Here is a 15412-nt window from a genome sequence, read left to right on the forward strand (position 1 = left end):
GACCGAGGGGAGGAGCATTGAATTCTAGATGAAGCAAAAAGAAAAACAGCAACGACAGATTGTATAAAGCGATGTATGTGTATTCTGTGAGAATTTTACTTTTGTAACTCCATGACCTAATACTTATTTAGCACCTTCAGCCACAAGCAGAGGTGTGATGTCTCAAAAGGCTCCCCTGCTCTCTCACACAGTTCCTGTAGATGAAGAACAAGTGTGATGCTGCGTGTGGCATCGATCGTCCAAACACAAACTCGACTCGACACCTTCAATAAAATTTTATTGAAAAAAAGTACCAATAAACAACAAGAAATCCAGAAAAAAAAAGATTTGTAGAGCAAAGCTCCATATGTACAGCATATTGCACTACATAACAAATTGTCTTTACTTCCATATTATATCAAGAACCAAAAAAATATATATAAACACAAAAAAAATAAAAATGAGTGCACAGTAGAGTCTCGAAAACACACAGTCAATGTTTACAAAAATGCTACATTTTCGCTGGGTCTCATTTCTTGGTATACAGAGAGTGTGTGATAATCAAGACTTCGTTGAAACTGAGCAGTTAAAGGCATATTCCAGGGTTTTTTAGAAATACATGTACACTGTATCTGTCCTGTAAAGAAGGGTAAATATTTCATAGCTACAAGCTCGTGAGCCAAATTAACCACAACCATGAACTATTTTGGTTTGCTTGATTTTCGTGTATATATCATGGTGAGATGTGCAAGGAATGTTGCAAGTTCATTTTCGTCAACAAAAAAAAAATGTTCTTGATCTCATGGACTTCAAAAAGGATCCTACTGGTATTAAAAATTATTTTACAAGCATGAACTGTTCTTATAAAAGCAGACCCCCTTTTTTTTTTCTTAAGAAAATACAATTTAAAAAGTTAAGAAAGACCATGAAGAAGAAATGTTATCGTTTAAAAAAAAAAAATCTAAATCAAAACCTTCCTCAAAAAAAACAAAAAACTTCAAATTTATATAAAGTGGACTACAAAATTCAAGACACTGACGGTTTCCATAAAATACATGTCCCACTCTTGGGATATCTCTGCGCTCACATGTAATGTGATGAGCACAGTTTGGGAACCTCATTCTAACAAAATTATACAGGGCACCATGGTGGCTTGTTTCCCTTTCCAATAAATCAAACAGGCCAACATACCTGAGCCTACTTGGTCAATGCACAGATATACGGCTGACACATGGCAAGATTAGCCCAAGAGAACAATCCAGAGTATATACTATACATTAACACACAACAGATAGGAGACCTATGGGATTTACAGAAACAAAGTACTTTCCAGTGCATATTGATTACAACACAATGATTAAGATTAAAGAACACAAAAACTAACGCCCTGTGACTTGAGAGGAATATGAAGGCAACCTTCCTTCTGTCTGTTTGAGTCTTTTCCAATGTCATGTGTATCATTAGTGAAGGATGGGATGGGTGATGACTCATTAATTATAAGGGATGGGGAAAACTCCCGTTGAAAGGTTTAACTACGTCGAGGCTGCTGCTTTTCTAAACCGCATATTGTAAAACTACTCATGATGACTGGTGAATTGGGTGGGGGAAGTTAATGATAAAGGTTACCGGTTTCGGCCCATTCCTGGCAAATCACAACCTTTTAGGGGGAAACGCCCCACCCAGAATCTATTTTTTGAGTATCAAACACCCGTGTAGTCGGCTTGTGCTTTTCTTCTCTACGAAGAATAGCAGCTGTGGTCATGAATTCATGTTGTGGCAATACAGTCCAATAGTCAACAAGAAACTGCAGCTATTGGTCACTGAAATAAACTCCCCCCACATAAATTTAAACTGTTGTTCTTTTAAAACCTACAAAAGGTGATTAAAGAATTTGGGTTGAGTATCACAAGAAGAAATGTCAGGGTCAATGAGGGCCAACCTGCTCTGCACAGAATCAAACAAACGGAAGCATATACAAGTCCAAGAGCAAAAAAAACAAAAAAAAAAAAAAAGAGGAAATTAAGAAGTAATTGCACACACAGGTGTATACAGTAGAAATGGGCAAATATACCAAAAATAAATAAAGAAAAAAAAAAAAGGAAAAAATAAATTACAAAGAAAATGAACCGATGAACAATAACCATGTAAATGAAGGAGCAGCACAAAGAGGGAGTCAAGAGCCAATGGTGAGACGGGGTGCTACACGGACTGGCTCAGCGTTCAGGATCCGCAGGAAACTATGACCACAACCACATTCAGTGCACCTCATACGCCTATCACTACATACTCAGTAGTTCCCGTCACCACCACAGCCAGCAAGTCAGCCTCAGACTCCTCGGTCAAACTGTACCTTTAATGTGTGTGTGCTGAGAAATTGGCCCGAGAGGAATTTCCAAGTGAAACGAAAATAGGAGACGCTGACAAGACCTCAGGAGGTCTCGTCATAAATAAATGGGTGACAACACTGCTCTTCTTCTAACCATGTAACAGATTCTCAAGGTTACCAGTAGCCCACAAAGTCCGTCCCTGAGACATCTTGAGAGATAATGAGAGAAAACCCTAATTATGCAGTGATAAACTTGACACATTGTAAGGAGCAAGTAATTACAGACCCCTGATATGTACTGCTCCTTGGGTCCAAAAGTTGGCCTGGGTTCAGCAATCAGAAAAGACATAACAAACAGCATCTTCAACAGTGTCTTTAAACATATTCATATTTCAACAATAATTACAGTCTTTTTCACTAATGTTTCATTTCAGAGACTGTCTGTCTGCTGAGTCAGTGGTGGTTATACGTGCTCAAAGGTCCCAAATCTCTGTCTGTGCACCAAAGACAATATAAGATCACCCAACAGAATATCAAATGATGTAAAACCCCATAAAGGTGGCCTGAGAGCAGGAGATTCTGTTTCACAGATTGGTTACGCCATATTGTTTGGTGTTCAGAACACGCGGGGGCTGTGAAAAGCAAACCGGGAAACCTTTCAGTCGAGGCACAGGACAATAACGCTGACTCCATAACTCCATAACCGTAGACTGAAACACTGGCGAGTGAAATTTTTAAGAACCGACATCCAATCCAGATTCCAGACTGTGTTCAGTCAGGTGTCAACACTGATTATTTGTCTTGGACATGTGAATGAATACATCTGAAATGTGGTGGCAAAGAAAACCAGATACAACTGAAAAACCTTCATACAAGACAGAGGTTAGCGCGGTAACAATCTGAACTCTTGAAGGGTGTAAGTCTAGTGCAAAAACAGTGGATCCACAGCTCCACTTCAAGGGCATGGAGGTCTGAAAACAATCACATGAAAAGAACACACCAAAAACAAAGGGAAGTCGTGTATTAGAGGATGAAATTGGGAACAAGACCGAAGTAAAAACTGAACATCTGCTGAAATTAAAATCGAAATAAGAATGTTAGCCTAAGCTAAGTTTTATCCTTTTTTTGACAGTCGGGCAGGTGCCTTACTTTGCTCAGTACATCAATGTGATTTACTCTTGTGTTCTAAAATAGTGCATGGTGCTAGACCTTCAATAGTTTTCTATATGCATGCAAAAGTCAGCACCCTGTGATATTATTATAAACATCTACTCAGTGTGCTACATCTCAGACATCATCTGCCACCCACATGGTTACCAGATGACCACTGCGCTGCACAATAACAAACACCCCTGAATAATTAGAACAGCAATCACACAAATGAATGACTGCTGTTACTAAAAGAACAAAATGGCCAAAACAGAATTAGAAATGAAGAGTTCAAACTGGTTCACGGCAAACAAACCTTCTAAAATCAGGTTCGCTGAAGTGATTTGTTCAAATAAATGAGTGACACTAAAACTTTTGTGTCGATTTTGCAATATTGACTCATGTCAGCATGTCAATAGAGTCATGAGTCGACTGTTAATTATCTGGATTGTTTGTTACAGCTTCATAGTCTTATTAGTTCATGCAGCCAAATGCACATGGCTTGATTTATTTTATTTGTTTAAACTTCCTTTTGGATGTTTGGCAGGTTTACCGGCAGTCATCAAACTTGTTTGACCAGACAGCAATGTTCAGCGCTGGAAACTTCATCCTGATACTTCTTCAGTCATCAAAGAGTCTCAAATGTTTGACATGTAGCACAAGACTAAAGACAAGTTTACCTCAAACTCTCCACTCTGTGCATATTTCAAAGATATTTAGATAATATCTCACAGTGTGCCAACTTCTTCATGCGCAGATACTTTGTTCCCAATATTTTCAACGATACTGAGGGATCATAATCAAACTTAATACCATACCAAAGAAAATGGGGGGCTGAGGAAACAAAACATAAGAAGTAAAATAAAAGAAAACAAGAAAAGATAAATGTTCCATTAAGGTGAGGTGCAAAATGCTTTGTTCTGAGAAGTTGCCTCTTTGGAAGTTAGTAAATCAACTTGACTGGTCGCCAGGGAAACTTCAGAAAAGAAAACGTCACACCACATTTCCTTTCACTTCCTAACCGTCTCATCTAAGCCTGTCAAAATTGCTCAATACTCATTCTGGCAGAAGACACTGAATAAGGCAGGACTCACACATACACACTGCATCGACGCTTCAAGGGGGGCGTGCCTGATGTCTTTGCTGGTGCGATCGTCATAAGATGAACATGATTTGATTGAACAACAACGGACCCACGAGTGAGTTTGGCAACGCATGACGCCGCCACATTCAAAGTGAATGAGAAGCAAGATCATTGATGCCTAAACGCACACATGTGAGTCCTGCCTAAGGCATTCCCAGGGTCTGTGGAGGTCATTAAAGATGGGATACATGTTGAAGTGCAAAAACTTTACCAAGAACAATGTACTGTACAAAACTACTACACCACATGTATGCCAAAATATGAACATTGTCCTTTAGAGGAATCTCGGCGCATCATGGCATCTTCTTGGAAAGAAAAAACACACGACCTTGTATAAAAGTTGGTTGTCTCCGTCCCGCGGTGACCTTTGTGTCTCCTTTCTTTTCTCCCCCAAACAGACCCGTGTTAGATTTGACAGTGCCATTAGGAGTCCAGTTCCTTACAGAGATGAAGAAAAAGGGACGCAATGGGGGAGATCCCCCTCACCTCCGTCCTGCACCACCTCCTCCAGCAATGAACCCCCTGTCAAACAGAAGGCTGAGTAGGGCTGCGGCCAGGCGCCACCACAGCGGCCCCTGGTTCCTTTGGTTTCGATGATACTGAAACAACAAATAAAGACCAAACAGTTAGCGAGCTACACAGAAACCAAAAATACAGCGGTAAAAATAGTCAGAAGTTTTGGTTTTCACTGTGAAGTTTAGCTGATGTTGGCTGTGATGTACGCTGATTGACAGCGAGCACAGTGGAAAGGGTCAACTGAGAAGAGGATAAGACAGAACCAGACACCGGAACGACGCTGATATTTTCACAACAGTCTGCTCCTGTCCCCAACAATACTTATTAGCGAAGGCCTCCCTTTGTGTGCGGGATCCCGGGCTTCCCAACAGACATTCCGAGCCCATAAACACATTCATCATATGGTCACACTTTTTCTAATCTTTCTGGCAAAGACCAGCGGCTCAGGAGGAGACTCTCTCAGGTTTGCGAGCCAATTGGATTGTGTGCGATTAGAGGGATAATGCTATCTCTGCCATTGAGAAGCTGAGATAAGATAATTGCACCAAATGGGATTAGGGAGCTCTTGATGAGAGGCAGGGAGTCTCTGGAAAACACGTATCTGCATGAGAGAGGTACAGTACGACGCAACAGCTCATCTGCTGACGAAAGCCAGACTTCACTACGCCTGATAGTGCTGCGGATCCATTCAGACCGTAAGGGTTTGTAAGCTGAAGACTAAAACTAGAGAGACCTGAGATTACTTTTCCACAACAATGCATGAGAGTGCGCTGCTGCCTTCTCTTAACAACAATGTGCTATTGTTTACAAAAGCCAAAATATCTAAAGGCAGAGATTAGATATGCCATATTTACATGACTTAACATGGTGTCCAAACCTTGACCTAGTTAAAACCAAGAACTGCCACTGTGATAAGCCTCTGGGTTTCTATACTCTTATCAATTTGTGGTGAACATTGCAGGGTGTTGCATAAGCTTTGCCAGGTTCCAACCAGTATCTTGCTCAAAAGAGAAAAAAAAATAGAGGTAAAAAAATGATGGCAAAGACTCCTGGGAAGTTCTGCGCTGTATGGCATATCTAAATCTTGCCTGGGGATATTTTGATAAGGATATAATAACAGCATAATGTCTGCTTCACAATAAACACAGGCAATATTTATATGCAGCACAGCGTGGATGAGCTCACCGCGATACATCTACGCTGCAGTGTTGGCAAACAGCGAGGCTCGACTTGGTAAACACTGCCATGCCTGGAGTCTTTTCAATTTAAAACTAAATAATATGAGACTACAGTCAGCTACAAGTGTGCGATCAAAGAGGATGGAGGCAAAAATGACTGCACATGTGCAATTATAAGCGTACTGTATATCAATATGTGTAATATTTAATGGCGCCTAGAGTTTCAACATTAGATAGTAAAAGCTGCAGGAGTGAAATGAGTCAACTGAGAGATTTATCGCGCTACAAAGTTTGTGCGATTACTACGGGCTACATGAGAAGCAATTAATGTTTACTGCCAGAAACAGAATGTTCCACTGGCCTTTTGCTCTTCACACTGACACACACACACAGAGCAAGGGTGACAAAGGGAGGTGTGCACAGGCCTGTCACAACTTAGTCATGAGTCACGCCACCAACTGTCGAAATGAAACTCGGGCTCTAAATTTAGCTTGCGATAAAGCGGCAGAGTCTACCCAGATTCTCTGTGTCGTCACTCTGACACAAGCTTGATGCGCTTTATCGGCGTCCCATGCAGGCTGTCTGTCAAAGCAGCTGCTCAGAAGCTCTGCCTTATCGCTTGAGCAAACAGGCCGGCCTCCATAACAAGAAACTCTGGATTAGTCACACCAGCCAGCGACGGGACAAGGGCAAAGGGAAAAATACAAACAACTAGCAGTTTTATTAGAACTGCACAAACTGACATCGCCATCAGCAAAACTCATCACAGGACAATAAATGAAAAGTAAATATCATTTGTTTTTTTTTTTTACTTCCAGCGCAACTCCACTCCTCCCCCCCTTTACAAGTGCTGAAAGGAGAGAGTGCTGTGCCCTCACTGGAACAGTAGAGAGATAAAGCCACAAACACTGCGTGCATGCAAACGCACACTCTCAGCTACACACACACACACATAGAGACACACACACACACACACACACAGGAGATATTCAACCCTGCTTTCAACACCTCCTATCGAAAGCACCAGGAGTCGTCTCTCTTAAAAAAACATGGGGATGAAACCTAACTCTGCTCCTTGCCCTGTGCAGGCTGGAGCAGTCTTCCTGCCATTGTGACTGTCATTATTGCTGTGTCTCAAATGGCGGGCCGGCTAATGTCAGCCATCCTCTGGGGACCTCAGAGTCCCCTCGAGCCCTCTCTGACTGAGGAGCAATTTATCTGTCAGCAGCCACCAGCACTCCTTCGCTACCTAATCCCTCTTTTTGCCGGGGGCCATGGGCTCCCATGGAGAACACTCGCAGCCACATTGCTCCAAAAGCTATCAAGGTGATGGCAGTTGAAGGCACTTGATTTGCTCAGGGACAAGTGTCTGCACTGCTAATAAATTGCAGAATGACAGGAGCAACAGGTACGAGAGGTGACAAACAGTAACACTATTATCGAGTGAGAGTTTTTGCACTGACTGTCAGACCGTGTGATAGCGAGAAGTGAGAGACAGCAGAAAAGCAGAAAAACAAGTATGGGTGTATTCATGCATAAGCATGTACGCACGCACGCACAATACAATGAATTGCACAACCGGAGCCAGAAATAGCAATTACAGAGGCTGCAGTGGAATCACGCATCCAAAACCGCACATCAGTGTTTGAGTTGTAAAAACATCCCTCTGTAACAGTCAGCCACACAGAGCCGCAACACACAGACACACACACAAATAGTGGCAGAGTTGTAGTTATGCTCCACTTGAACAACAAGTGTCAACAGTAGTCCTACTTGTCTCTTTGCAAGCGAGAATTACAAGCTGGCTGACTCGCCGTAACACAGGCAAAAATCTTGTTATCAGAATATCACAAAACGTATGTGTTCAGGATGTGACTTCACAGGGACGATTTCACTCTTGACTGTCCTGTCTGCTGTTTACTCAAGCAGCAAAAGGGAGCAAAAGCCACTTCCTCATCCCCTGACCCAGGCCTGCCTCCGTTGTGCGTCAGTAGATCCCGGCCGCACAGACACACACACACACACACACATCACAGCAACCCTCCTGTCTGACCGTCTGGTTGTCTGTGTGTCTGCTAGTGTCACAATACATGAGTCATGCTGTGCTGCAGGGGTATAAATAACATCTGCTTGATAAGTGCATGAGAAAATCAGAAACTGTCTCGCACTTCAGAGTATGAAGTTTAAAAATATATATATTACATGAAGAGCAGGGAGGGTCCTTTTTCACCAAAGGGGAGGTTTTAAGACAACTAAAGATGGTGGTTACTTGATCATTTGAGGTTCAATTTCCAAAACCTCCATCTCCCCCCCATATACATGATTATACCATCATTATGGATCTCGCCCCCCATTCTGCCTATGGCTGAGCAAGACCTCTTATTTGGGTGTCTCCTGTGGCCGCTCCTTGCCGAGGGAAGGGGCTGACTGGAGACTCCCTGGAACCACAGCTGTTCCCCTCTGGGCTCACGTGCTGAGCTTCGGGTTACAACATGTTTACCTACTCCCGCCACTTCTGCTTTTTCCTGGACGTATCACTATGAGTGGAGGAGTGTGTTTAAATGTGCATGTGCGAAAAAAAGAAAAAAAAAAGTGTGTTAGACTGTTAACCACCTGTGCAACTTGCACACTGCAGAATATATATTTTTTGAAAACAACAGTATGTCATGGTTTTTACAACGCAGCCACAAAGAAGCGGCACACCGACCGAGTGGACACTGTCCTCCTGACCACAGTGTGTAGTTTGAGGCCAGGCATCCTCTATGCCACTTGCCTCCAAAGCACACTGAGGAAACAGGAGAAAAGAGAGAGAGAAATAAACAGGAAGAGGAGGCAGGGGGGAGGGCCGGGGGTTGGTGAAGTGGGGGAAGGGCTGTCCTGGTTCTGCAATGTCTTTGGCTTGAGGGGAAAGAGTCGGGGGGGTGAGACGCTGGGCTGAAGTTCTGCATGTGCACAGCCTCTCCAAAACAAATACGGAGCAAACACAATAAAAGAGAGCAAACTTTTGACCCACGATTAATCTCTGTCAGATCAGGATGAGATCCAAATATTTATTTAAAAGTAGTTTGTAGATGGTGTTGCTAATGTGTGGAGTGCACTTTTTCCTACTTTATAAACGCCTTCCTAACCTGACACACATGAACAAGAGACACACAGTTACCTCTAGTTTGATGGCAGCAAACTTGTGCTTTATAGTGCCATGAGCTTGACATCATATAGTGAAGCCAGGGAGAATGCACAAAAAGGTGAGACTAATTAAACATAAAAACAGTGCAGAACTCATTCATTGTGACTTCTCCACTGTCACTATGCTATAGTAGTAAATGTGATTTGTAGAAGACTACCTCTCTTGCATTACGGCATTTTGTTTTGCTATCTCAGTTTCATCTACTGTCAGAGGAATCAGGTTGCCTTTAACACTTAATGTGGGGCACGACAGCGATATTTTGATCTGACAGCCCGAGCAATAACATAGCGTTATGGTGTCATCGGTCAGTTGACCTTGTTTACTGCCATCAGACTTCAAGGTGTCTGCCCTGAGTTTGCACAGCCGGCAGGATGCAGCTTTCCTCCTCACCAGTTGTAGGTGTTCCCGGTGAAACTGGTCTCCTATCAGCTGGAGTTTCTGTCCAATGCAAGCCTCCACGCTGCGCGCCACAGGTTGCTGCCGGGGCAGCTGCTCCATCCCGTTTTGCTCCATTTCACTTCCTTGTTGTTGCCTCGCTTGGTGATCCCCAATAAGCTCAAAGCGTGCTGGGAAGTGCAATCGAAAACCTGCGTTACCTGTTGAGTGTCAAGGCTGATACTTATTATTTTGGAAACAACACAAGTGTTCATTACAATAATCTGAATACAACAGTGACACTTGGCAGGATTTTCCTTACTACAGGTACAAAGATCAGCCAAGTAGCGTGCCTTGGCTCAAACCGCCATCTTCCCAGCTCTTTTATCACATTTAATCGTTTCATAAGTCACTCGTACACAACAAACTCACACGATCCATATTTTAAGTTCAGTCAGTTGTCATGGAGCGACTTTGGAATGATTACTCGTATATGGCGCCAGTGTCACTTTGCTGTCACTGATATCAGTTCTCTGAAGAGTTGTTGCACAGGTGAGCACTTCTATAACGTCCTTTCAGTCACAATGCCAGTCTGGCGCCTTTTGAATAGCAAAGCAGCTGCGTACACTGCACACAGACCATAAAAGCGAATGTGATGACGACTATCAGGCGCCAGGGGTGAGATCAGTGCAGCAACACTGTTACCCAGTTCTCACAGCAAGTATCACATCAGGCTTTTTGCGCTACAGTTTTATAACACTGGTTATCACGCACAAGGCAAGGTTCCTTTTTCTCTTTTGAAATACGGTATGTCGCCAGCCTCACCGTAGAAGAGTGGTCTGGGCTCCTCTGCGACTCCACAGGGCAGCATGCCGTTGTTTGGTTGCAGGGCAGGACCAGGAGTCTGTGTGCCCCGGTCTTCACACTTTATCTCCCTGAATGTTGTGCGCCAGCAGTGGGGGTCTGGCTCAAAAACATCATCCTCCTCATCGTCCATACGGGGGCACTAGAAGATGAGCAGCCTTAAAAGTGACACAGACAAAGAAAGATTACTGCTGCAGCTCAATATAGAATATTTATCTTGCAGGGAGTGATTAAATCATAGGCTTCCCAAAGTTTCCTACGCTAATGATGATAACCTTGGACAAAATCTACATTAGAGCTGATGAGATGATCTCAGACACATTCATTATTCCTTCATTCCTCCAGAGCACCCATTATCATTATAGACAACCTGTCTGGCCTATAATGAGTGCCCTCAAATCAATAAAACCACAGTGGATAAGTCTGAGAAGAAGAAATGAGCTAAAGGTCTGCCTTCATTTGTGGCAAAGGAGCTCAGTGCTTATTTAGACAAATGGCTCTGTTCAGCTCAGTGATGAAACCACACAATTCGCTGCGGTTAAGCGACTCAGTTGAGCCACAGTTACATAAAAGGGAGTTTGGCTGACTAGGTTAAATGAGAGGGAGATTCTCTCTTGTCTCTGCTAATCAGCCCTCTGGACAGCAGTTGGACCGGCCCGTGATTGCTAACTTCACTAACATCGGGTACTTTTACAGCGAGTATCAGTGCTCAGTGTGCATATCTGAAATGTATACAGATATTAAAAGGAAATTTAATGACAAGAACAATAAAAATGCCTCGTTATGTATTAAACCGATCTAACCGCAGCGTGGCAAGAATCTCGAGTGTCATCCATGCACTGGACTCAACCTTGAGTCATATAGTGGGTCAAAGAGTTATCAAAATATAGGTGAAATTCAAGTTGCCTCACTAGTGAAACCCCAAGTCACCACTGAGTTGTAATGCAGGGTTAGACTATTACCACACTTCCAAATTAGGGTCCACAGCAAAAGGGTAATGACAGTCTTTGAGGAAAATCCTAAGCCACTCTCCTTACCCTGGTCTGTCAGCCTGCCAGCTCCCCAAGAAGGAGTTTTCATTTCTTCACCCAACATAAGCAGATTGGACTGTCTCTAGCATGTCCTGACCTCACGATATACTGTGTGCGCTCACAATAAACCCTGTGTGTAAAACCACTTAATGCTTTGTTTTGACAAACACAGAGTAAGAACATGGGCTCAGAAGAGAGAGAGAGAGAGAGAGAGAGAAAAAAAATGGTTCAACTCTCAGATCTCAGTGCTGTGTTCTGCAGGGCTCTAGTGACCGGGCTGCTGTGTGTTTGTGTCAGACGGTGGCTCCCCCTGCTGCAGACACAAGAAACCCTAACAAAAGGAGAGGAGCCATGGATGGGGGGTGGAGGTGGTGGTGGTGCTCTGTTATTGACACAGTTTCTGCCCAACAGCATAAAGAGGCCGACAGCACACCAATTTCAACTTTATATAACATTAGAACACTGCAAATCCTGAAATGACAAAAAAAAATCTCGAAGCGGTTCCAGAGTCTCGCGACATTTTTTTTTGTTTGTAAACAAATATCAATAAGAGGAGCTCGTGCTGAACCTAAATTAATCAAGTTTAAAAAAAATAAGTTTAATTATGTACTGGCACAGATTTGGAAATAGCACACACGTAATTACACGAGCACACTTGCTAACTCTTTAAATTCTGCAGAGAAAACGACTGTCAGGCTTTTACATTTTTGAACCAAAGTACCGAAACATGAGTCGCTCGCCGCCCTGCAGCCTGGAGTCCATTCACCCACACGGAGCTCCGTAAACCGGGAAAGCCGGTATAATTCAAATCTGTGCTGTATGAATGACAAGCCGACTTGGACTTAAACGCCGTATTTAACCGGACCGCTTTGACGTTTGGCCTCAGCGAAGCACACAACATGTGTCGAAACAACATTTGTTGCGTCTGTTTCACACGTTGTTTGTTGCTTCTTCCAAAGGACGCGGATGTTACTTCTTCACGTTAAAGCTGTCGGAAAGTGTGGGGCAAAAATGGCTTTAAATAGTGTTTCTGGTGAGCTTACCACAAAGACTGGCTTCGTTGTAACGACTGTCTTGCACCCAGGAGAGAAGAAAAAAAATAAAAAATAAAAGAAAGTTCAATATCCTGCCAAGTCAAGCGAGTTTAGTCCTTTTCACCTCCACGGCTGCTTCCATTCTGGGAGGAAAACTGCTACAAGCCGATTTCATTTCGCCGACGTCAGCTCCAAACTGACTCCGCCACCGGGGCGTGGTGCGCAAAATTAGTAAATAAACCTGCCTTAAAGACGCAGCGCGTCTGAGGGCAGCGTGGAGCGCGCGCAGAGGAGGCACTGCGACGCGCTATAAGGCTCATTTGCCGCAGCCAATCAGCGGCTTTGTTTTTGTCCCGCCTTCTCAGTCGTGTATGCAGACACGTGGACGGGAAATTCCCCGGAGCACGAGACTGCTTTTACGCTACTACTGGTCATCTGGAGAGAAGCCGGAGCAGAGCTGTCAGCTGGAGGCTCTGCTCAGCCATGCTTCACAGATAACAACATGAACAAAACATGTACAGTATTTATATCTGCTCTGATGTTCTGTCACCCACTGTTCGCACTGACATTCATCCTCATCTATATATTTACCCCATCTCTCTTAATGTTGTTGTTTATGTAGCACACTTACATTACCTGTAGCTTTAAAAAAAATAAAAATAATAATCTATATACTTACATCTATATTGCATAAACTATATAGATTAATATATACAGTGGTGGTTCTGGACAAAATTTTACTGGGGGGGCAGTGTTTAATCACAGGAGCACATTAATAAACAACAACAATGATATTTAAGCACTACAAACTTTCATTTACTTTATATTAAAATTAAATAAATTGTTGTTTTTTTTTAAATTTATTGTCTTCTTTTTTTTTTCAAACAAAAAAAATACATAAACTGACACACTGAGGGGATCAGGGCCAGTGTTGACATGTGTAACATAAGGACCATTTTAAATCAGTCACACGTAACATAAGTGGTTTGGTTACCTGACATTCCAAATCCACCATCGTTACAGCAACAGGATACGGCGGTTGTGCCGTCTGGCAAACCGGTCCTGAAATATGTTAAGATCCAAGGCCTTGGCGCTTCTGGATTCCATACTCAGGGTGGATGGGTGGATACTGCTAATTACTTGACTCACCTTTGGTCCTATAAAACAGTCTTGGTGATGTCATCAAGTATGCTGATATTCCAGTTGCACATTAACCGTGAGTCCGTATACGTCCAGGAGACGGCACAGAGAGCAAAGCTGAGCTACAGTTTGGGTGTATTGCTCTAATTCATCGTATAGAGCATAGAGCCACATTGGTTTCGGCGCATGTCATCGTTATAAAGTGATCAGTTTATTACTCAGTCAGCACAGGGGGGAGCAACATTTGGACAGGACCTGCCCCTGTAGGCCCCTGTGTAGAACCACCACTGACTATATATCTTGGATATTTGTATATTTTGCTTACATGCACAGTTTCCACTGTTAACACTGCTCATACTGCTCATACTGCACTGCAATGCATGCTAAACTAAATTTCAGTTTCTTATGAAACTGCGATGACAAAGTTGAATCTTTCAATAACCCTATATGTGCTGTTTAAAACCGAAACTGTTATTAGAGAAACTGTTGTGAGTTTTTGTTCACTGTAGGCGCAAATGACCTAGATTCAACCGAAAGGGGGGTAGATCTTGATCGAATTTGGCACCTGTAGCGGAGTACACACACGTTTTTGTGTCACGAAAACAACAAGTGCATCTGACATTGATCTGGATTGGTACAGTGAGTTAGAGCTTTCAGGTTGTAAGACTATCAGCGGCTTTATGCCAACGCAGAGAATCTGCAGAGACAGCTTTATTAAATACTTTGGCGCGTAGATATTAAGATGAAAAAAGTCTGACGGAGTAACTGAATGTTGACGAACACAAACACATTATCTGTTACGTGCATCGTGTGATCAATACCTACGCACTCTTAATTACATCGATTGCAAATAATTTTCAATACACCCACGAGCCCTTTAAAGTTTATGTGTTTTACATTCATTCTATTTTATGTATAATTTATTATTTATTAGTTAGCTCATAGGCTGACTGTTGACCAGGCCCATGCTGAGCTGATTATAGCAGGCATGTTGTTATTGAAGGCAGGGCAGGGGCTGCTGATCTGCCCCCTCCTGTCAGGGCTATCACTGATCAATAACACGTGGGTCAGCTGGAGCTGAGGCTGACCCTCCGCATTCTTTCACAGATCATCCACCCCCCCCACCCCCAACTCCTTATTCTCTCTGTCCTTCAGCTGTGATCATGTCCCACCACTGAGCTGTGTGAGAAGTCACGGGTCCCTGCCTCCTCTTTCCTGCATTAATTAGACGGACCGTAGGTTTGTCCCACCTGCTGCCTCTTAGAAGAGGTTTGGGAAGAGGGGGATTGATTTCCTCACACACTGTGATATCAGAAACTTGATCACTTCTTGCATGAGTGGCCACTGTAAACAACAAAAGGCTCAAAGATGCGGAAGCATTAGTTGCAGCTTCCCTTTGTGCTCTCGCCAAACAAAGACGACCCCAAGAGACCGTCAAGAAAACACCTGTGATTACAACAGAATCCTGCTAAGTACAGGTCATTGTCAT

At 43.1% G+C, this 15412-nt stretch overlaps 1 protein-coding gene across 1 annotated transcript; it reads right to left on the minus strand.

Moving 5' to 3' along the window:
* Window positions 1-260: 260 nt before the first annotated feature.
* bmf1 (BCL2 modifying factor 1) lies at window positions 261-12922 on the minus strand. Its single transcript, XM_008281386.1, has 4 exons — window positions 12793-12922; window positions 10680-10876; window positions 9870-10075; window positions 261-5197 (listed from the first exon to the last, which is right to left on the minus strand). Exons 2-4 carry the CDS (start codon window positions 10849-10851, stop codon window positions 5081-5083), a joined length of 495 nt encoding a protein of 164 aa, XP_008279608.1. The 5' UTR covers window positions 10852-10876; window positions 12793-12922; the 3' UTR covers window positions 261-5080.
* Between the last annotated feature and the right edge of the window lie 2490 nt (window positions 12923-15412).

This window comes from Stegastes partitus, unplaced genomic scaffold (assembly GCF_000690725.1).
Source record: "Stegastes partitus isolate 25-593 unplaced genomic scaffold, Stegastes_partitus-1.0.2 Scaffold233, whole genome shotgun sequence".
Classification (NCBI taxonomy): Eukaryota; Metazoa; Chordata; class Actinopteri; family Pomacentridae; genus Stegastes; species Stegastes partitus.